Source organism: Lissotriton vulgaris, chromosome 5 (genome assembly GCF_964263255.1).
Source record: "Lissotriton vulgaris chromosome 5, aLisVul1.2, whole genome shotgun sequence".
In the NCBI taxonomy this organism is placed as follows: domain Eukaryota; kingdom Metazoa; phylum Chordata; class Amphibia; order Caudata; family Salamandridae; genus Lissotriton; species Lissotriton vulgaris.
The window spans coordinates 1,074,112,604-1,074,136,844 of NC_141693.1; the positions used below are offsets into that span (position 1 = coordinate 1,074,112,604).

At 42.9% G+C, this 24,241-nt stretch overlaps 1 protein-coding gene across 1 annotated transcript in view; it reads left to right on the top strand.

Annotated features, from left to right (window-relative positions):
- Positions 1-24,241, top strand: part of SORCS3 (sortilin related VPS10 domain containing receptor 3) — a 1,546,015-nt gene that overhangs the window by 1,457,352 nt on the left and 64,422 nt on the right. The window contains exon 27 of the mRNA XM_086919577.1: positions 1,365-1,464. Coding sequence (XP_086775703.1) covers positions 1,365-1,464 — 100 coding nt within the window. The remainder of the gene's footprint in view (positions 1-1,364; positions 1,465-24,241) is intronic.

Here is a 24,241-nt window from a genome sequence, read left to right on the forward strand (position 1 = left end):
TTGAAAATATTCTCAATTTGCGATTAGCTAATTGCTAATCACACATTTCCCCTTCATTCCTATGGGCCTCCTGGCCCATAGAAATCAATGGGAAAATATTCCTTAATTGCGATTAGCAATTTGCTAATCGCAATTAAGGAATTATAAGAAATCGCTAAAAAGAAGCTGATTTCTACATACATACCATTTTGCGATTTCTAAATAGCGATTCCTTAAAAATCGCTATTTAGAAATCGAAAAACGGGACTATGATACATATGGCCCTTGGTTTTTAAAACAAAAAGTTGCCATGTTGTGATAATGCCCTCTTCATTATGCAATCTAAACGCTATTACACCTTCACCAAACAGCTGTAATAGCAGCAAAGAACATACCTGAGGAATTATGCCAAAGCTAGATTGCTAGCCTTGGAACCACAAGATCTAACTTTGGCACGCGTCCAAGTGTTGCATTATTTCAGTCAATTATGCTGAAGCCTATTCCTTAAAATGTAAACATACAGGGCCCGATGTAGGTAATTCTAATTTACCGATTCAGTATTTAAGAAGTGGTAAATTAGAGGGGGTGAAATGTAGGTAAATCAGAATCGGTAAATACCGAATCGGTAAGATTCAGTATTTACCGATTCTGTAAATACCGAATCGGTATCCCCCATTGATTCCTACGGGCCTTGAAGCCCATATGAATCAATGTGGAATACCGAATTTACACATTGCACAGGTGTGCATGCACAGATGTGCATGCACACCTGTATTCGGTATTTTACCACCCAGTAGGACTGGGTGGTAAAATACCGAATCTGACTGGCCTTTGGGACTCAGAAGAGTCCCACCTACATATGGAACTTACCGAATCGGTAAAATAGGCCACCTACATCAGGAATGACCATTTACCCGTCGGTAACGGCCGAAATCGGCCGTTACCGGTCTGTAAATGGCCACCTACATCTGGCCCATAATTTTGAAAAAACAAATGAAAGCGCACCTCTTCCTAGAAGTGTTTCTTTTGGGAATTGAGGTAGGCTGATAAGCAACCGCCATTCCATTAAAGAAATTCCTGTGTACCAACATGTTGTTTTATGTGTAATTTTTCTTACATAACCCAGTATTTTGTCATTTTTAGGCATGCTTGCTCGCATCAATTCGCTATTAATATTTGAAGTGTCACTACACCTGAGTTAGTTTTGGAGCTTGGGTTAGAGGTATTTTATCCTTCCTATCTATAACAGCTCACACTTTCTACCACTATCTTTTCTTACCCTTCAACAATAGGATGTTGACAGCAGCTATTAAATCAACTACTAATACATAGTGCTGAAAAACAATGCATATTGAAATATTGATGTATTAATTATTTCTCCTCAGCTTGTGGAAATTCTTTTCAATGCTCTCAACCAGAACTTGGTCCAGTTCGAGCTCAAACCTGGAGTTCAAGTAATTGTATACGTCACCCAGTTAACATTGGGTAAGTTGAAAAGGAAACATATTTTGAGGTGTAGAGAAAATACTTCTTTAGCTATGTGTTTTCCCATTACGTATTATGCTGTTCCGTGTATATATTTTAAGTATCTTGAAGTTCTGTATGTACATAGCTGATACTTGTTATGTATTCAGATGTATTTAAATTAAAATGCACAAATCTCAGCTCAGGGATATGTTGCATGGCTGATCATCTGCTCCCATTTGAGTTTGAACGTGCAGATCACAAAGTTCTGTCACATCTGTTTTGTATTGACGCACCCTCTCTGTATTATGGCGCTCAGATTGATGGGTCCAGATCTGTTTTTTAATGGGGGTGGTATACTGATGGTGGTTGGGTAAACTTTTATTTGACCTTCACTGGGTGTCAGCCAGGCGTGGAAACATTGGTTCATGAGTGGTCATTTGAGATATGTTTTGAGATATCAGCACTGATATTCAGTGGTGGTAGACACATAATGGCGGTGGCGAAGTCGGGTTAAAAAAGAAAAATGAACTTACCTTTTCACGGCCTCCGTCGTCCTCCATTGTCTGTGCTCCCATCTTCTCCTGGAAGCACACAGGCTCCCCTAAGACAATCACAACACTGCTCTCATCATGACAGCAGCGTCATGATTGGTCTGAGCACCTTGGTTCAGCACTCAGACGGGGAATGCAAGCCTGTGCATGATCTCCACCCAGGCCCCGCATTGCAGCCCAGTGGAGAATATGCAAAGTGTGCATGTCTATTTGGCCAGCCCAAGATGGTCGGCCAAACCGTCACGCGCACTTGAGTACAAATACCACTCCTCCCCCTGCTGGCTGAGACGACAGCCAAGCCCTGCTCAGCGCTGCCCCAAAACTGGCTTCAGCAAGGAAAAATAAAATTATAATAACCGCAAGTTATTGTCATTTTATTTTTCATGTTTTACACTGCTGGAAAGCAGTGGGGCGAAGCTCCTCCACCTTAGCGAAAGAGCTGCTGCTGCTGATATCTTGGACTTTGTAATAGCTTTGCCTAACTAAAGTGCACATTTTGCATGGTTACCACATGTTTTATTGATTTGTTGGTCTGCTTGTACCCTAGGGAGCTGTGAGGCTGCTAAAAATGCACAGGCTCATTATTCTATAAACATGGTAGCTGCTTGCCAAACACCAATTGCCATATTTGAGTTTTTACGTTATTTCCAAGTAAAAATGCAACACAATTGAGGCACAGTTTATACCCTGGCTGCAGTATGGTCTTACACATTGCATAATTTGAGCTGGGGGTTTCCAGGGCTCGGCACAGGTACTTAATTGGTTTCTCTTGGTCGGCACCTGCACTTAATTGTCAACACCACACTTATGACAGTCTGCCACATGGTGGCGCTGCTCATGTAATTTAGAGATGAGCAGAACAACGGTTGTTTGTGAATGCAAAATACATAAAAAATTACTAATGCCTGCGTCCATTCCTTTAGCGACCTGGAATAATCTTAACTGTCTCTCTTGCAGGCGAGAGAGATGGTTAATGTTGTTTTGGCAGCGATGACAGGGGCGATGGGTGGTACAAGCTACAGTGGCCTCCTGGTAGGGCCCCTGGCATTTAATATTTTAAAAATTAAGCACTGGTCTTACCTCACTCACATGAGAAAATTAAACTATGTAATAGAACTGCACAAGGGCTCTTTATCATTGCAGGTCAAGCTGTAGTAAAAGTAAAACCTTTGTTACAAATTTGACCTTAGTTCTAAAATTGAATATCAGCTGTGATCTGGGTTGTGAAATTCACAATGCTTGGTTAAACAATGTTCCGAACTGATTTATGTTAGTTTGCTTTTTTCCTGTGGTACCAGGCATCGAAGACACTGTATACTAGCCAAAGCAAAGTAGTCACGTCACTGACTTGTTTTAGGAATAAGCTAGATTATTCATCTTCAAAGCATGCTCCTAAATACAGAAATCTGCTTCATTGTGGATTTAGAATATTTGTACAAATGCCAGACGAATAATTTGAAAAATGTTGCCCAAGTCCTGGCAGTTACTAAACTGGTTCAGTCTAGCTCCTACCCATGCAACTCATTTTCCTCAAGAAAAGCTCTGCTCATGAAAATATGTAAAGTAAGTTAGTTAGTACACTGCCTGTAGAGCTATAGGTCTTGAGGTATAATACGAATGCTGGACATTATACTCCAAGAAAGTAGCACCCCAATCTCCCCAGAATGTTGTTGGAAGAATGGTGTATTGAGCTAAGCTGCACGCTCAAAGAAACGCAGAGGCCTTTAGAATTTAGCATCAGCATGAACAAGGTATGAGACAGGAGTATTGGGCCTTAAAATGAAGCCTTATTATGAGTTCAGTGGATTCTGTTATGTAGGAGTGGACCATAAGAAGAGTATCAGATTGAGAAGGGTTTCCTTTGATGAGGAGAGGGAAATAACCTATTTAAATTGACGATTTAATGCTCAGGACTGAGCAGTTCATACAGTTGAGCTAGGCTTTCATTCTCTTAAAAAACAGGAATAGTGCCTTGTGGGATGGCTTAAGCCATAGTTAAGAGTAAAGTCTGAAATTTTGGGAAGGGCTCAGTGTGGAATGTTGTGAGAAAAGGTTCATTTACATCCCACTAACTACTATTTAGTTTCCCTTATTTTGGGGGATTTTGATTTCCCACCATCAGAACACAGCTGGTCTTTGAGAAGACATAAAGAAGATTACTGTCAGAGAAGGGCAGTTTTGGAGAAGCACCAGCAGACCAGTTGGGAGTTGACCTTAGCTGGGACCTGGCTTAAGAAAGCTTTGATCATATTCATCACTGCTAGATGTGCCCTGTGTCATTGAAGCTGATTTAGTAGTCTGGGAACTTTAAAAGTGACCACGAGGAAGATAATCTGTAAATCTGGGGAAATGTTCTTTTCCTAAAGGATTTGGACAAGGTGCAAAGGCTACCACTGAAGGCTTGCTTGTGGTGGGTAAGATATTCAGGTTTGGTTTTTCCAATGAGGTTTGAATTTAGCATATGACCAGAGGTGAAAGTTAGAGCCCTGGTATCTTTTGTCAGCTTATGTAAGAAGCGGAGTTACACACTTAAATAGACATGAAATCCAATTCTCCAAAAGGATGCTCACTCGGGGAAGAGCATTGTCCTACAAGTTCTTTAGTGGTATGCACAGAATTCATGACATGTTTCAGCCATGACTGCCTTTTGTGGCTATCGAAATTGGGCTGCCATGGGGGCGTGGCCAAGCCAGGCAGCAAAATGGCGGCAGATCACATAATATGCACATTAGCCGTAACCTGACGGCCAATCGCCACACCAAAAGCAACAGGAACAGCACACTTACCCCCGGGCATCGATCAGTGGCGTCCAGATCCGTGAGGGACGGTGAGAACTGCAAATTCAGGATAGGGGCAGGACGGCCCATTCCGGGCTGAAAGATCCGAGAGTAGGTCCAAAACGAGATCGGGCGGCAAACCCTTATCAGCCCTACACCGGATAATACAGCAGGATCCAGAGTCTGGACGAGGTCCGAAAGTGCGCTGGGGGAGACATGGCCACCGACTGACATCGACGACCCGCTTTGCCGCATCCGGGCGCTGAGGAGCCGCATTCCCGTAGCAGCTGCAGTGAGTCCCCTACTGGCCGGTGCATCTTCCCCCTCCCGCTGAAGAGTGACACTTGCAAACCACCGACACAGATACCTGCAGGTGGCGGTGGCCGCTCGAAGGGGGCGGGGACATCAGCGGGAGGCCAGGCGTGAGCGGCACAGTGCAACTATCACCGTGGAACCCGGAGCAGAGACGACCAACATTTACCGGGACTGGGTGCATTATGTATTTCCAGAAGAGCACCTGGGGAATCTGCACTTGCCCGGACTCTCGCATCGTGGCAGCCTGGTGGGATTGGACATCCTGCAGCCCTGCTGGAGAACCAGGCCCGGTGGCGCGTGATTGGTGAACCCCACGTGATGCACTAATTGTGGATGCCTGGAAGACACTGACTCTCCCTTCGGCTTTTGGCACACCCAGCAACTGCCTTCTACTGATTCATTATACTGGGGGTTGCATTTTTGTGAACAATGCCAATAATTGAATCCTACCCTGACAGAGTGACACCCCAAGAAGTGAGGGGCTGTGACGCACCAACTGGTGACACTTCATGGATGAAGAGGGAGTGGAGGCCCCAGTTCCCTACGAACCACTGGAGGCCGCAGCAGCCCTGATCGCGCGACGGAGAATCACTTGCGCTGTATTCTGCGACCAAGATACATTGTACTGGGGCTACAATACTCCGAAAGTACCAATATACATTTTTTAGGTGGCACTGACTCTCGCCTATGCTGCCTCCCTCCGCGTTGGCAACATATACACAAGACGTTTCTACAGAATAGCATGAATCAAGAGCAGTCCAAGCAGGGTTCTGCACTATATAAACAGCAACATCCAAAATTGAAATGGGGAAAACTGATAATAAACAACCGACGATTAACGACACGCTTCCAGGAGCCTCTCGAGCCCTCCAAACAGTGGTCCCTAAAACACAAATGGATTCGGATCGAGACGACATCTGGGCGCTGATGCGCGAGTTGAGGGGTAGTCTGAAGGCCATTGAGACTAAACTGGACAACATGGTAGAAAGGATTGACCACATGTCACAAAAAATGGATACACACGAGGGCCGGTTGGATACGTGAGAGCGACTTGCCTCAGACGCCGATGACCGGCAAGAGATGACAAGCAGAGCCTTGCTCCGAATGGAAAAAGTCCTAGAATTAATTAAAGCCTGTAATGAGGATTTGGAGGTTAGGTCTAGAAGGAATAACAACATTGTTGTGGTTTTAATTAACTGAAACAATAAAAATCTTTCATTCATTCATTCATTCATTCATTCATTCGTATCACGGGGATACCGGAATTCACCAACATCCCAAATATGGAATGGTAGGTGGAAGACCTGCTTCGGGATCTCTGTGCAGAAGCTCTTACCCTGATATTTCTGGTAGAAAGAGCACACCGTACCCTGGGCCTTCTACCTGGCCCAGGAGCTCCTCCGAGACCAATTATAGTTCGACTACTTAACTAAAGTGACAGAGACAACGCCCTGAAAGCAGCCAGAGAAAAGGGGACAATCAGTTTCAAGGTAATAAAATCTCACTGTTTCCGGCGTTTCACCGAGGCTGTCCAGTCGGCGAGACAGGAATTCATACCGGCCAAGAAGCTACTCCAACAATCCGGCACCAAGTATGCAATGTTGTACCCGGCTGAACTGCTGGTCCACACAGGGGGAAGACCCCTATTCCTTACCGAAGCCAGCACGGAATCGACAACAAGAGGCTGCAGCCTCGAATGAACCCAGAAATCAGATGTGTGACAATGATTTATAATATGCTGTGCAAGAGGGTTGGCACTATGCACTATTGGAGAATTACTGTTAATAATTGCACACGCCAGATTAGAACATTCACGCTCTGCCACTCTGTCCAAGAGCGACAGGATAGTTAGCAGGCAACCCTGCACCACCTGTGGGATGATTCCCAGTAGTATTGAGTTACTAGAGCTCCCTAGTGCAGGGAGATGTTTGACAAGGAATACACAAACTGTTTGGGGGGTTGGTGTGGGTGGAGGGTTGCGGGGGGGAAATGTTGTTTGTTGTTGTTTGCAGTGGGACAATACAGCCACAGTGCCATATTACTTCATTTATAGACAGCCACCACCAGTGGTGGATAGGGATGCAGAGGAGAGAGCACGCAAGTATGGACATACCTAACCTGGCTCTCAAATGACAGGGGCAGCAACATGTCTAGTCTCAACTCTCTCACTTGGAATGTGCTGGGTCTAAACGACCACTGCAAGTCTAGACTGGTACACTCATACATCAATTTGGTGTCTTGATAAATATGTCTCCTACAGGAGACTCACCTCTTAGGAATGATGCACAAGAGATTGTCCTCTGCTCGCTTGAGCGAGTTTCATAGTGCAGGTTATTCCAGTTACTCCAGGGGGTGGCAACTCTTATAAGGAAAGGAGTCCCCTGGCATACACATCAGTCAATTTTAGACCCAGAGGGGCACTTTCTTTTCCTTAAGGGAACGTTATATCACTGTCCACTGATCATAGATAATGTGTATGGGCCTAACGTGGATGATTCTGCTTTTTTCCAAAACCTCTGGCATAAATTCCGATCTATGGGAGACTCAGCGATTCTCTCAGGTGGGGATTTTAATATCACCATTTCTCCACACATGGACAGGGAAGGTGCCACACGTGCACATCATCCGCACGCATCTACCGCTTTACAAGGCATTATACAGGACTATGACTTATCAGACCCTTGGCGGACCCTCCACCCGGGGGTGCGAGAGGGTACCTGTATCACGCACCATCGTCAAGCCTGGTCTAGAATAGATTTTTGGCTCTTGACTAGAGATTTGCAGACTAGGGAACACACTGGCAGCCACCACGCTAGAACACTATCAGACCATGCCCCAGTGGCTATAGAGCTACTGATTCCACATCCTTAAAGACAGCCGTTCTCCTGGCGCCTCCCACCCAATGCTCTCCTGGACTCTGCATTTCACGAAAACATTTGAATACATATACAAGATTACTTTGACAATAATGAGGGGTCGGTAGAGATGTAGGAAGTCTGTGGGAGGCGTTTAAAGTAGCAATCCGCGGATATTGTACTGCGGAACAAGCTGGGGTTCTACGTGATATTAGGAACACTCTGAATTGAACAAGAACTACATGCATTAGAAACACGATATTTCATGACACCAGCACCCTCTCTAATGGCAGAGATGAGCAACAGATGTGTGGACAGCCACTCCACACAGCAGCGGATAGCCTTTTATGCTACCAGTTGCGATCTTCCTGTAGAAGTGAATATAGCACATTTCGGAGCCCTCCTCCAACACTGACAGCTCTGGAAAACGTGCTTGCAATTGAGCATGGCCGTAAGCTGATCACTCGCATCTATAGCACTATTCAACGGGACTCCCCAATCGTCATTCCCAAGGCTAAAGCGGGGTGGGTGGCAGAGATAGGGACAAACATCTCAGACGATCAATGGTTCTTAGTATGCGGACACCTGAAACTGTTGTCCTCAAACTATCGGTTATGACTGATTCACTTTAAATTCATAAATCACTTCTATCGCACTCCCATACAACTGCGGCAAATGGGTCTGCGACCTGATGATCGATGCTGGCAATGTGGGGATATACAGGCTGGCTTTCTTCATGTAGCGTGGCACTGTAGGCTGGTGGCTAATTTCTGAACACATGTGATTCAACACATACAGACCATTACAGGACATATGCTTCCCTGCATGCCGCTGGTGGTGCTGCTAGGATACAATATTGACATTCCACCCAAACGTAGGCAGTTAACTGCGATGCTGTTAATACTGGCAATTTGTAAAGTTCAAGGGGAGTGATTCTCTTAAGGACCAAAGAGGCTGGAATCAGGCAATATTGTACAATGGAAAATACCTCTGGATCATTCATATTTATAGTGGCGAGGGACAACGTTCTTTTTCCCTAGTCTCTGTTCTACGTATGAACTGACCTTCATTTGTGCCTATTTAACCTGAGTTTGAACAAGCAAGAAACTTTTTCAAAATGTGCAAATGAAATCATGCAAAAAAACCTCTATATAGTCATAAATACTTTTTTTACTTCATTTTTTTCATAAGACTTGCTTTCGATTTTTTGAAAATGTTACATACATATCATTACTTAATCATATCTTCTTGTGCATGTTTAGAACTCATACATGATACAGAGAGAAACATACAGTGCAAAAATTCAAAAAACACATGAAAACTGAAAAAAATATATTTACAAGTAGATTCATCATACAAATGTATTCTGTCCTGGTGATATACAGAACTCAGGGGTACGGCTGAGCAGCAGCGCTAGCAGTGTGGACACGGTTGCGGCTAACCTCAAACATTTGTTGTTTAAATGCCGTAATTTTTCTGCCGAGATTATCTGCCGTTCACTGGGCGCTCAATGGAGAGATATCTTGAATGATTAAGGCAAAAAGAATCGTGGGAAAAAGGCGATCAACTGTTCGAAAACGCCTAGATTCGACACGGCGGTTTGTATGCCTCTGGTCGCTTCTTACCGCAAGGCACTCCCCCCCGGGCTGTTGAGGGTTGCCGCTACGTTACTCCTGAGGATTGGGTTGGCCGGCAGGCTCTCCTGTGGAGCTTGGGGAGTTCGCGGAGCCAGGGGCGGAGCAGCACAGGTCAGACGGAGTCGAGCGGAGGCAGAGGCAGCGGCAGAGCGTCATCCAGGGCCTGTGGGGACAGGAGGCAAAGCAGAGCAAAGTGGCAGCTTTCTCCACGGATGGCCCCGAAAGCTAATACTGGAGGTAAGCCGCCGACCAAGAAAAGAAATGTAGCTGAAAATGCCGGTGCAGTGGGCAATGCCGTAAACGCTGTAAGTGTTGCTGCGGACAGTGTCGGCGCCGAGGCAGTATTGTTTGAAGTCGAGCCTGGGGCTCGGACAAGACAACCGACATCAGGACAGGGTACCCCTAAAGAGATGAGGCCTCCATCCGTCAGAACTAGACAAGCCGCTGCCACAGCCGCTGCCACTGCCACTATAAGTATAGTAGAAATGATGAATCGCAAGGACAAGGCAAAAAAGCTTAAAACAACGGAAATGGCCCCAGCAGCGGCAACTATTTCATTACCGGCCACTGAAGAGGGTGAAGAGCTTGAACCAGAGTCAGAGCTTGAGCCTGAGCTAGAGCCAGATCCATAGCCACAGTCACAACCACAGTCACAGCCACACCCGGAGTTTGGAGGCGAGGACGTTGTCTCAAATGGTGTTCGGGGCAAGACGGACCTCCCGGTGCTGTCAATTTCAGTGACGGTTGGGGCTGATAAGGTTGTCGGTAATGAGGACAAAGCTCCTACACCGGTTAATGACATGGTAACCACGTCTCCAGAAGGTGAGGCGGTGCAGCTTGCCGCACCCTCCGCCACAAATATTAACTGTGAAAGTGATCAAGTTGGTCAAGGGGGAGAGACCTCAGGAGGGTCTAAAGACAACTCTATTCTCTCGGCCACATGCAAACTAGTGAAAGAGACTATCGTGGTCACCGCGCCTCCGGGCGAACAAGGACGACTAACAACAAACACTAATCAGAGTGGCCCGATCCATGGGGAGAAGGAGGAAGAGAAGACCCCCAGTGAGTGTTTCTTCTCCGTAACAGAGGAGGCCGATTGGTCAGAGGATGAGGAGCTGCATAGTTCTGATATTGACGGCAGTAATCCAGAGTCAGAGAGCGACCTAGAAGTGGGGCTACCATCAACGGCCGTTAAAGCTACGTTCTCTCAAAGAGATCAAGCAGAATCAACATGGGATCATTCTCCAACAAGTTCGCTACAAGGAAACTCAAATCAGGGGATGAGCCATGTACGTAATCAGGAGACCACACAACTTTCAATGATGTCAGTGATGACAATGATGGAATCAATTCATCAAGGAATCACAGCGCACCGGGAAGAGACAAGATCAGATAGTCTCAAGGCCCAAGCAGCATTGAGAAAAATGAAAGGAGTGGTCAGAAAGGTCTCAAAAGCCTGTGTGAATGTAGGAGATAGGGTCTCAAACTTGGAAGAGAGGATAGTCGCCACTGAAGTGGAGGCGGCGGCCGCCACGAGTAGAGTGGAATCTTTCGGAGCACAAGCACAGGATGTCCAGTGGAAGCTGGAAGACTTAGAAAACAGGCTAAGGAGGAACAATCTTAGAGTCCTTGGGATCCCGGAAGGATGTGAAGAGCAGGATGTTAAAGCCTTCATTGTTAAAATCTTTGAGAAAGCTTTTCCAGATGTTGCTGGGTGGAACTGGACCACTGAAATCCAGAGGGCGCATCGGACACCGTTCAAGTTGAGGCAGAATGCTAGAGCAGGAGATAAGCCCAGAGCAATCCTGATTTATATAGGGAACTTTCTGTTGAGACAATGCATTGCAGAAAAGGCGAGGCCGGATGCCAAAAGAACCTTCGATGGGGGTTCCTTCTTCGTAAGGCCCGATTTTTGTCACACCACCGTCGAACGGCGTTGGAGATTAAGACAATTAATTAAGCCTTTCCAGGACAAAAGAATACAGGTGTATCTTATTAATCCAGTCCAGCTAAAGGTAATTCATCTGGGCAAGACAATATATTTCTCCTCAGAAATTAAAGCTCGGGAGTATCTGGACTCAGTATAGTATCAGACTATGTTCAATATAGTAACCTTTAGCTGCCCTCCTACTAGTTTTCAAATGATCCGTTTAAAAAGAATGATGAAGTCCAAGGAGGGCAGAATATCGGCTATTGGGGGCAATGTATGACTTCAGAGGTCAGGTTTTTCTGATTTTCTGGTATTACGACTAGGTGGTTTATGGTTGGATCTTGTGGTGGGGTTTATCAAGTCGTATGTAGTGAGTCCACTGCTATACTGCATCCATCACATGCACAGACTTAGTCTGCGCGCTCCACTAGGGTGGGGGTTGGGGTTCGGGTCAGGGGGGGACGAGGTTTGGAGTGGGAGGGGGGGTGGGGGGAAAGCAAAAGAAAAGAAAGTTCATGCAATAAATGTGTATATCAATATAACTAAAATGTTGAAAGAAAAATTGTATATTCATGATATGTTCAGGAGGACACTTGATCGGTTAGAACGGTGGCTACGTTCCCTACAGGGTTATGTCTAGGCTTAGGGTAGTAAGCCTAAATATAGGTGGTCTGAACAATTGGAAAAAGAGGGGCAGGTTTGAGGAGTATATCAAAATAATAGGGGCCGACATCTTATGCCTACAAGAGACTCACCTACCTTGGAAAAAGAAACACTGGCTAAATTTAAGGGGGTATGAAATTCTGTCCTGTTCCTCGCAGACATCAATGATAAAGGGGGTAGCAATCATTGGCAGGGTAGGTTTGGGGGGGCAAAAAGATGTAAGGCCGATGTATTGGGAAGATGGGCAATATGCGAAATGAACCTAGGTATCACTCTATGTTCAATATACGGTTCTAACCTGGATGACCCGGCGGTGATGGATCACATAGAGAGGGAATTAACTAACTGGCCAGCACCTATAGTAATCTGCGGTGATTTTAATATCTCAGCAAATTTTGTAAGCGGTACCCCATACACAGGTTGCAAGCCCCGGGTATTCAGAGCAGTGTCCTCTATAATCCAATCTCATGGGTTGAGGGATGTGTGGGGAAGCTTAAAGAAAGATGACCCCGGGTTCACATATTTCTCACATCCATTCAATAAGCACACAAAATTGGACTATTTTATGATATTGGCTACTTATCTTCCTAATGTGGAAATAGCAATGCTCCCTAGGTTAATATCAGATCATAACCCCCTTGTCTTAACAATGGCCATCAACAAACAAACAAAAAAAGCCAGACCCTGGCTTTTGATAGAAAGCTGCTAGTGGACAGCAACTATATAGCGCACGTAAAGGACTGGTCCCAGTCATTCTTTGATGCGAATAGATACAGTGCCTCCCGTGTCGCTGCCTGGGATAGTTTTAAAGCAGGTCTGAGGGGGGAGACAATCAGTTACACGGGCCGAATGTGTAAAGGAGCTAAGGAAGAGAAAGAACGCCTGTTGGGAAAACTGGCAGAGGCAGAGGAACAACATAGGAGGGATGTATGTCATGGGAATCAGGGCATTTCGAGTTTAGAACGGCTGAATAGTATGAAGGCTGAAATTCAAAGGCAATTGGCTAAAAAAGCTGCAGCAGAATATCAAACCCAGAGAGCCAGGATGTACGAAACAGCTGAAAAGGCAGGTAGGGCTTTGGCTTTACGGATAAGGCAGGCTACATCTAAGAACATCATTACTGAAATCAAAGAAGGGGACCGAACCTTCAACAAACCAGTTGAAATCCTCGATGTTTTCAGGAGATTTTATCAAGACTTATATAAGGAAGAGTCAGGTATTGACGACCCGGGTATAAATTGGCCGGAAAGGGGTATTAAACTCACCTCCAGTGAGAGGGAAACCTTGGAACAGGGTATTACTATGGACGAACTATCCGAGGCACTACAAGATCTAGCAGCTGGCAAGGCATCAGGGCCCGATGCCATACCCTTGGAGGTTTATAAATGCTTGAAGGAAGAAACGTCACCTCTTCTTTTGGATTTATTCAATGGGGTTATGAATACCGGAGTTATACCGGAATCTTGGACCAAAACCAATATTGTGGTATTCCACAAAAAAGGTAAACCTAAGGAAAGCCCCGGCTCTTACAGGCCAATATCGTTAAAAAATAGCAACAATAAATGATACGCAAAAATCATGGCAACACGGCTGGGGAGGATTATTGGGACTCTGGTTTCTCCCTGGCAGCATGGCTTTGTCCCGGGCAGGGGTACGACTGACCACATAAGAAGGGCCATCACATTGTTTGACATCCATGCTGCCGGGGAGGGGGGGATCGCAATGATCCTCCTCGACGCGGAAAAAGCTTTCGACCGCGTTAGGTGGAGCTTTTTGTGGAGAGTGATGGAAGATAGAGGATTTGGTCCCAGATTCCTGCAGGCAATCCAGGCTATGTACTTTAATCCTACCGTGAGTATTCAGCTTATGGGTGAGAGTTCTGGGCAGATTCACATAACGAGGGGCACGAGACAAGGGTGTCCGTGCTCACCCATTCTTTTCGCGCTATATATAGACCCCCTAATAACTCTCATAAAGAATAGCATCAGTATCAAGCCAGTTGTTATCAATGGATTCCATACCAAAGTCCTTGCATATGCGGACGATTTAGCTATAACCACTACGGACCCCGACAGTGCCATGAGGGGAATAGTTAGTATCACCTCTGACTTTGGGAGGCTATCTGGATATCGTTTAAATGTGGCGAAGACGCAGGTGTTATGTTCTAGAAATATAGTCAAACGGGATGACAGATATGTGGACTCAGTAGTGTACTTAGGTATAACAATTAATGCTCAGCCAAGGGATATTATTAAAGATAACTTTGTGCCGCTATTGTAAAAGATGAAACAGTATCTAAAAAGAATAGATACACTCCACTTGTCAATCATAGGAAGGGTCAATGTTATCAAAATGACAATGTTCCCGAAGATCTTATACAAATTTAGGTCTATTCCCTTTAAAATAGACAATACACTGATCAAGGAAATGGAGGCTATTTTTATGAACTTTGTCTGGCAATACGGCAAGGAGAGGAGATCAAGCAAATTCATATCTCTTCCCCAGGAAAAGGGTGGGCTGGGAATACCAAACCTTAGGTTTTATAACTGGTCTTGTCTTCTCACAGAAATGGCTATACTCTTTTTTCCAGAGGACCCTATGTATAGTCAGGGAGATATCCCTTCTATTTTTCAGCTGGCCCTTAGGAGTGAAGTATATGGGGTACTGTTGAGGAAATATGACAAACGATATTTTAAGGCATCAGGGTATAAAATATTGGAAGACATCTGGGGGCTATGGTTTTCTGTACAGAAAAATCAGAGCATTCCAAGGTACAATCAACATACTTTACTTTGGAATTCAGGATTTTTCCCGCATCTAAGTAGGGATGGCCCTTGGAGACACTGGGAAAGACAGGGAATTACTACACTAGGTCAAGTAATGATAAAGGATGCATGCAGGCCCCTTGAACTTTTGAGGTCACGGTATTCACTACAAGGGTGTCAAGAGTTCAAGTATATGCAGTTGGTTAACACAATAAAATCAAAAAGACCCTGTATAAATATATCCAAAGGATGTGCATTATTAGATTACATGAAGGGGGTGGCTGTAGAATCAGGGAAATATATAGGCTATTCTTGGAAATGCTCCCCGATGACATGGCCAAGACAGAGGCAGCTTGGGCTTCAAAACTGGGGGATCCAGATATTGACTTGGATAGAGCCATTCTAATGGATAAAAGGTTTCTGCGATCCTCAAATCTAAGAGCACAGCACTTTAAGACCCTTTTTAATCTATACTACACACCGGCGAAACTGTTCGATTGGGGTAAGAGGGCGGACAACAACTGCCCTAGGTGTGGGAACGGGCCAGCTGACGTCGTGCACATGTTTTGTAGCTGTGAAAAACTAGGCCCCGTCAAAAAGGAAATCGAAGCGTTTTTAGAGGGGCTGCTAGCTGTCAGAATAGACCTATCCCCGACACTTTTAATAATTGGTTGTGATGCTAAACTGGGTCTAAGTACAGAGATTGAGGCGCTTGTTTTTATATCAGTAGCTGTTTTTAGAATACTAATTGCTGCTGTTTGGAAGGATGTTGAGGCCCCAACCTTCCAAATGTGGATTTGCAGGATGCTAGGGATCCACAACATTGAGTCAGAACTGTATGCTTTAAAGGGAGTTAAATCTAGGGAAATGGGGCTACGGATCTGGGCACCAGTGGCTACATGGAGGTTGTCGAGGTGTGGGGTCTCATAATGTCCGTCAATTTCCTGACTCTGGTATGACCATCACTCTTTTAATCTTCGTTCCATTGTATATAATGCTTTTTGCTACATCAATTGTTCCTGCCTTTATATCATGCATATTTATTTCCATATTTATATATATTGTTGTGTCTAGTGTATATTATATTGCTATGAACTTTCAAAAAAACAAATGTATTCTGTCCTACTACTTTAGATTTGTGTACCACGATCACTTGAACCTGACTATCCTTGGTACTGTTCAATTGTTGGCCCATATAGGTGAATAGGTCAGAGCATATCTCAAAAGATTTTTGTTAATGGGGTATGAGGAAAAACATCTGTCTTTCGTTAGACCTCGGTCTGTGTAACCTTAATAAAATTTAATTTCAAAGTCAGGACTACAACTGCTCTTGGCCTAAGTGGGGTTAGTGGTGGGTGTGAGAACGTGTTTTGACCTTTGTGCTTGGACCATGAGGTTTCAAGGAAGGTCTTCCTCAGGGCTGCAAACTTAAATATGTAGGACACTGTAAAAAAGAGGAGGGGGAAAACGTGAACATGTGTTATTCACACATTCTCACCTCCGACACTTGCATCACTTTTTACACACTTTTTAGATCAACATACCTGCTTAGAGGCAGTCGTTTTCTTAAACTCTCGGAATGATTACATTTTGATATGTAAGAATCAAGGTCCAATTGTGTGGATCAGGGCCCACTTGTGTAGTGCTCGTGTTTCCTGTTGATAAAAATAAGGTCATGTATACTGTGTGAGACCTACTGAGAGCATGTAAAGCTTGTTTTGCAAGTTGAAATGAGTCTTAGCATCTCATGGTGCACCCTTGTTTAAATGTGCCTGTCTGGAATCCCAAAGCGATATTCCATACTGTGGCTAGAGGGACTCGTGCTTTTGAGTGTTGCCTGATTACAATTCATGTGCTTCTCGATACCATTTGTGCAGCCATGAAAAAGGTAACTTAGACCAAATTTACCTTATTCTGCGGTTGCCTTGAGATTATCTTCCAAACGGGGCCCTGATGAGAGCCCATTGAGAATCTGTGAGGCTTGAAATGCATCAGCAATTGCTATTAAGTTAGCAAAAGTGGTTAAAGGAAATAGAATATATTTAGGAATGAACTTGGACTGAATTATAAGAATTCTTAATGACATCTAATTAAGCCTTTGTTTGAATATATATGGCACATTGGTTTTTGTGATGTATTTGTTGATGTAAAGTAATATTCATTTTGTGTTTGTCAAAAAATGTTGGTCTTGTACATTGTCAAAGGTATTATGTAAATTGTTATGTATGTAAATATGTATTTGGTACTTTTTATGTGTTCCATGCGAAGGATATAAGGTCCTTTCACAAAAGAGTTGCTAAAAATAGGGTGAATAAATAACCCAATCACTAAAAAAATATAGTGTGGTTGTTGCAAAAAGATTATATAAATAATTAGGATACCAGGTTCTCGTCTATATACCTTGTCCACGTTTTTATATGGCTGTCATAGGGGTTATTGTTATAAATCCATTGCTCATCATATAATGCCGTAAACATTATGGCCATATCCAGGGCAAAAGGACACCCCATCTCGGTGCCTTTCGATTGCATGTATTTGTCATCATTAAACTGGAAAAAGTTGTATTTTAGACATAATTGGCCCATTTCCACCAAATACTCTGTTGGGATGTTGAGAGGTCTTGTTCTTTGCTCCAGGCAGTACTGCATGGCTTCCAGTCCCTCATCCTGGGGAATATTCCTATGAAGGCCGACAATGTCCAGGGTTACAGAGAGTTCCTTTGCAGGATCAAAAGTTTGGCCCTCCAATATTGTAATGGATTGCATCGTGTCCTTTATGTAACTCAGGATTGAACTGGCTACTGGTTTCACAAAGGTATCAATGTATTTCTCCGGTCTATCCAAAATAGAATTTACTCCAGAGATTATTGGACGTCCAGGGGGATTTGAGCTGTCTTTATGAATCTTAGGAAAAACGTACATTAACTGTGTCCTCGGATTTGGATTCATAAGGTACTTGGCTTCTTGTTTCGATAAAGATCCATTACTTTCTCCAAGTTGGATTAGAGTGGCTTATTTGTTCTCCACTGTTTTAGAGAGGTCTTGATCAATTTTCCGCTAGTGATCAGTATTTGCCAGTTGCCGAAATACTTCAGGTTTGTAGTTTTTTCTTTCGATTAGCACAATTCCTCCGCCTTTATCAGCCAGCTTGATTATCATCTCTTGGTCGTTTTTCAATTTTTCTAATGCCTCTTTCTCAGTTTTAGTCATGTTCCATCTTGTGTATTTTTGTTTGTTCTCTAAGATATCAAGGTCTTTCAATACATATCTTTCAAATGTCAGCAATTCCAAAGGGACTCCTCTGGAGGGAGGAACGAAATTTAATTGATCTTTTAGGCCTGAGTAACTCCTATCAAGATTGAAAGGTTTATCTGCAAAGAATGCCTTTAGTCCTCAGGGCTGCAAACTTAAATGTGTAGAACACTGTGAAAAAGAGGAGGTGGAGGGGGGAAGTGAACGTGTGTTAGTGATATATTCTCACCTCTGACACTTGCGTCGCTTTTTACACACTTTTTAGATCAACATTCCTGCTTAGAGGAAGTCGTTTACTTAAACTCTCGGAATTATTGCATTTTGATATGTAAGAATCAAGGTCCACTTGTGTAGATCCAGCCCACTTGTGCAGTACAAGGTCATGTATACTGTGTGAGATCTACTGGGAGCATGTAAAGCTTGTTTTGCAAGTTGAAATGAGTCTTAACATCTCATGGTGCACCCTTGTTTAAATGGGACCGCGTGGAATCCCAAAGCAATATTCAATACTGTGGATAGAGGGACTCATGCTTTCGAGTGTTGTCTGATTACTATTCATGTGCTTCTCAACAGCCTTCGTGCAACTGTGGAAAAGGTAACTTAGACCAAATTTACCTTATTCCGCGAATGCGTTGAGATTATCTTCTAAACTGGGCTTTTTCTTAATTTCTTCAGAAGCCGGCATCTCGGGTGCATCTCTGCTGTAGTTCAACATCGGTGACGTGGGCGTGAGTTAAATAGTTTAACTTCCGTCTAGCCATCTTAGCGTCGTTACGTTCAAGCGTTCATAAACTAGAAAAAATCTGCCTGCTTCCGCTTTGTCGGCATGGCAACACTGACGCTACTGAAGTGAAACTTTATTTGGCTGTCTTTACCTTAACAACAGCAGCATTCTCGAGCATATTTAGTCAAAAGGATCTTTTCAGTTCCTTTAGACTCTGTTTTTCTTATGGTACCTCAAGTTTAAGACATCTGGGCAAAGCAGGACATGACGGGGCAGAGTCATTTTTCCAATGCGTTTGTTAAAGACCAGTATTTCCATGCGTGGCTCATTGCTGCTCATGAACGATGCTGGTGCGCAGCTTTGTTAGACTGTCTTGACCTTCACATGGATGACATTCTCAGATCATGTGGGCTGAATGCTTTCATGAATTGTTTCACAACATACGTTCTTTTCTTGATGCTAGATATTATTTCTTGTCTCTTGCTTGTTTTGGTAACTGAGGTACCACTTTACCCTTGTGAAAGTACAGCTTCAGCGCCATAGTGTTGGCTCTTAGACCTCAGGTTCCTTTTGTTGTTCATGTATAAGTATTGGGGGATATGAATCTAGACTGGTCTTTAAAACTTTTCCCTTGGACCCTGTCTTACCCTTTTTTTATAATAATACAGGCAAACCGCCAAGTTGCCATTCACTGGAAAGCAGCCCAACCGCCTACCACGAAGGCCTGGATTACTAGTATTACACAATGTATAATGCAACTAGAGACATATTGGGAGCAGCTACCAGGGCGATCCTGCCCCAGGGACTTCTGGGAACCATTTGTAAACTGGCTCAGCACTGTGAATGATGATGATTTTTAATGTGTGTCAGATATTCAGGGTTTTTCTTTCTCGGATAAGGAGATTTTGGATCCTATAGACTGTTATAGCACCATAATTTGGATATGAGACAATGTCTATTGTTTACTGCTATGTTACTGTCATGTTTTGGTGCTACCTCTTTGTTTGCTGGATTCGACTCTGCTACCTACCTTTAAATGGCAATATAGCCCCTTAGAAGATGTCCACAAAACAGTATTTATACAGAAAAGGGTACCCCCATTTTCTGATATGCCTAGTTTCTAGTTCACAGATAAGTACCTAGGGCCTCATTTATGAAAGCCTTGCGCCACCGGTGCGTCACTTTTTCCCATGTTAAAAGTGACGCACCGGCGGCGCAAGGCCTTCATAAATAAGGCCCCTAGTTCACAATTGAGCAACAATGGCCTTTTATTTAAAAATATTTTACTGGATCTCATTTTAGTGTTTTTGGGCACATATTGCTGGCAAGTTGTCTACAAACAAAGCAGAGATACCACAGGATGATCAGGATTCTCTGGCATTCATACTATTCCAGAAATGCTGCCTGCCCAGAATTCGGATGCCAAGTCCATTCACAATGCTGTTCGCAGCTTTGCCATATTAGGAACAACCTTTTTCTGTCTCTAGTATGCTGTGCCTTTAGGTGACTAGCACCACTTGTACTTTGACCAGACCAGAGCATCTCTAATAGTCAGGACTGCTGCTCACTCTTGTTTTGGTTTTATATTCCTGTAATCAAAAAGCCCAGCTGCTTTCCTCATTTGCTAATGGTGAGAACGGATTACCATTTGTGAAGCTTTAAACTACATTATACTGAACCTTAATATAATGAAACAGGGGTATCTTCTAATGAAATCATCAGGATTATGTTGTAAATAATGAGCATATTTCAAAACACAACTCGCTGTATGTAGTAAAGGAGAAAAAAAGATATTTGACATAAGACACATCATGTATGAATTAGAAACGTATTCTATAGTCTGAGAGGTTTTAAGGCAAGCGCAAAGTGACCAATTCCCCGAGGCTCCCACCTTCCAAGGGCCCCCCCTAGGCAAGTGAACTTTCTCTTTAGCTCACTTTTGTATATTTTTGTTTCTTAATATATAATTTAATATTATTATGCAACATAGGACCTGAATTAGCAACAGCAGGTTCATGAAATTCGAAGTTGTTAAAAAGATGAGGCCCCTAAAAAATGTATTGCCCAGGTCCTTCAGAATCCTTAGAATGAAACTGTCTATAGTCAGGATCAGTGCAGTGACTCAGGGCCTGATTACGAATCTGGCGGTGGTGCAGGAGTGGCAATCCACTGTTTTGCCGATTAAGACTTTGTACATTTTCTTGGAGGGGGACTGCGGGCTGCGCCAAGAAACAGTCATTCCCTGGCAGTGGCGCAAGAGCACCACACCGCATTTTGCTGAGCAGGGAACTGAAGCAGTTGAGCTCAGCATATTTTGAGATCCTGGACTGCCAGCCTTTTCATGGCAGAGCCGCACCATAAAAAGGCTGGCTCTCTAAAAATTCTTTTTTAAGTTTCCAGTTGTGGTGAATCCTCAAAAATTGTCCATTAAGAAATATTGTCCCTGAGGGCACGTGGAGGATAACTGCAATATTGCAGCAGATAATTCCCTCATACATCATGTATATATATCAGCTTTAGTTGAATATAATTATGAAAAGGATTCTGTGGAGTGGCAACATAGAGAATAGTTTGGTATGGAGCAATAGAAACTCCAACGCCAGTCCATTAAACTGCAAATAGGAATTTATAAGAAATTAAAAGAAGTTTCTCATTTGGTCCGCAGTCATTAGTTCAACAAAGAATTGCATAGGTATATTGTGTGGTCTGAGGCATCTTGTAAGTCAACCCTCCTTCTGTGGTAAATGTCTGGGAATAAAGATTGATACTAATCTCACCATGATGAGTCTCGTCATGTTGCTACCAACTTCATATTCTAAAGAAAATAACTGCATTCTTTGATGCTGATAGTAGGTCCTTTATTGTGCAAATCTTGGTAGGATACAGACTAGATTAGCAGATTCTGACTGCCTATCTGCACTAGTCTTTCTGCTCCAAAAATGTGCAAAACTCAGCCGCCCACTTTTTGACAGCTGCTCCTAGATTAAACCATACTCGTATTCTAAAACAGCTTCATTGACTTCCGATCAAACAGAGAGTACAGTTTGAGGTACTTTGTTCATTTCACAATTCATTGCATGGGAATGCTCCAATGGATTTTGAAATATTGTAGCTCTTGCTCGTAAGATCCTTGATGGTCTTCTACTTTCTATACCCAAGCACTACAAGGGTCGTATTGGTGGCCATTCCTTTTCCGTTTTTGCCTCAACCTGTAGAATTTGATTCCCATCAGATATAAGCCTTCTCCATTCTAGGCATATTGTAAGATCTTGGTTATTCAGGCAAGGATATACTTAATATATTATGGACACACACATTTGCTGGAAGCACCTATAACCCAATGGTATTAGTGTGCTATATAGTTGGAAGTGTGGAGTGTTCCTGTAGTCCTAATCTATAATAAACATCCATTTATATAGCATATCAATAGTGGCTAAAATCTCAAAGTCATATTTTTGAAATACTTAGGGGTTTGATATTTGAAGGAAAAGTGCTTGGATTTTTAAAATTTTTGAACCATGTGCTTTAATATGCCATAATATAGGGAGTTTAGTTATTGACTAGTAATGAAGTCAGATTATTTCAAAACAAAACATGCTTCAGCTATCCTCCAAAATATTTTTAAAATTATTTTAATAAGTTTTAATTTCTCAGTGCCTTATTAAAAAAAGAGAATATTTCCATATATTTTAAGCGATTTTTGTATAACAAATTAATTTAACTGAAGCATCCCGACAAGTATGTAAACACCAGTAAACACCTTTCATATTCGTATCACTTGAGCAGGGAATTTCTAAGAAGCAGGGACCTTTCATCTTTTAAAATATTGACAACTTGAATTCTCCCAGAAAATCTAACCTAGACATAATAAAAAGTAAAGAGTATTTTCCAAGTTATGGACATAATTCAAAGAGAAATAACAGCATATTTATGAATAATAATTTGCTTGGAACGTTTGTACCTTCCTTACTAATTAACTATAAGAATGTGTCTGTGGAACAAAAAATAGTAGTGGTGATAGAAGAATGCATATATAATATGCAGTGACCATGTACCATGTACCCTTGATGAAACCTTGCTCAGCAATGTGAATATTATAGCTTATACTCATTTTAGGAGCAATCAACCATGGTAACATACTGCAGGAAGAAGTGAAATAGGCAATGTCCAAATGAGAGGGTCCATATGTAGGCCCACATTTTATGACTTATTTAGCTATATTCTGGATATCATATGATACAGTTAAGTAGAACAAATGTTTTCTAACCTGCCATGTCCTGGAAATGAAACAGAAGTTTCAACAATACCAATGCGACAATGGTCCACAGTTTGCTTGCCAATTGTCATTAAGGTGAGCTACTCTCAAGAGGGAGCCATCTTGCAATACTTGGCCTTATTAGTTTAAGATGTATTTGTGCTGACATATTTGTTATTTAAGCTCTTAGGTTCACATGATTCAAGGACTTGTCAAATGTGTTGATAAGAGATTTAATCAAATGCCATCCAGATCTTCCTGATGTAAAATATCATGTGCCTTGGATTTTTAATACACTGCGTAGAAATATCTGGACTATATAGTAGATGTTACAAATTGTTAAAATGTGATATTTTTTAGTAAAATAGATTTGGTCTTTTCTTTGCAGTGTTATATATTTCCAGCACATTCATTGTTCTCATTACATAAACCTTTTGTTTACTCTATCTGATGTTCTGCATGTTAATTCTTGAATTTGAAAATGAAAAAAATTCTTACAGCTGGCTTGCAGATGACTCATCATCTGTGTAGCATTGCAAACGTCTATAAAATATATAGGTTGAAATACAGAAATGGACAAAACATTTATTTATTTAATTTATTTATTTATGTAACACATGTGCACTGTCAACATACCGGTATTGTGGTGCTAAGGCATCTACAAGGACTACAAAAGAAGACAGCTGCAGCTAAAAAGTGCTGAAGTTTGAAGAGGAGGTTATTTAGGGAAGAGTCAAGTTTTCAGGGCATTTCTAAAGTACAATATATCAGACAAGGATCTAAGGGAGGGAGGTAGCTGATTCCAAAGCTGGGATGCTGTGACCATAAATGATCTCCCACCTTGTACTGTCTTCCTGAATTTAGCAACACAGACAAAATTAGCTGTTGTGGAGCCGAGGTATCTCTCTAGGGAGTTTCTTTTTATTCCGTTTTGCAGGGGCACTTGGCCATGATCCTGGAGTGCTTTAACACTATCACTGCTGCAGCAATTCCCCCTCTGTGCTGCAGATCCATGGAATACATTGTTTCATGACGAACTCAGCTCGTCATAAGCACACGACCAGTGTACTGC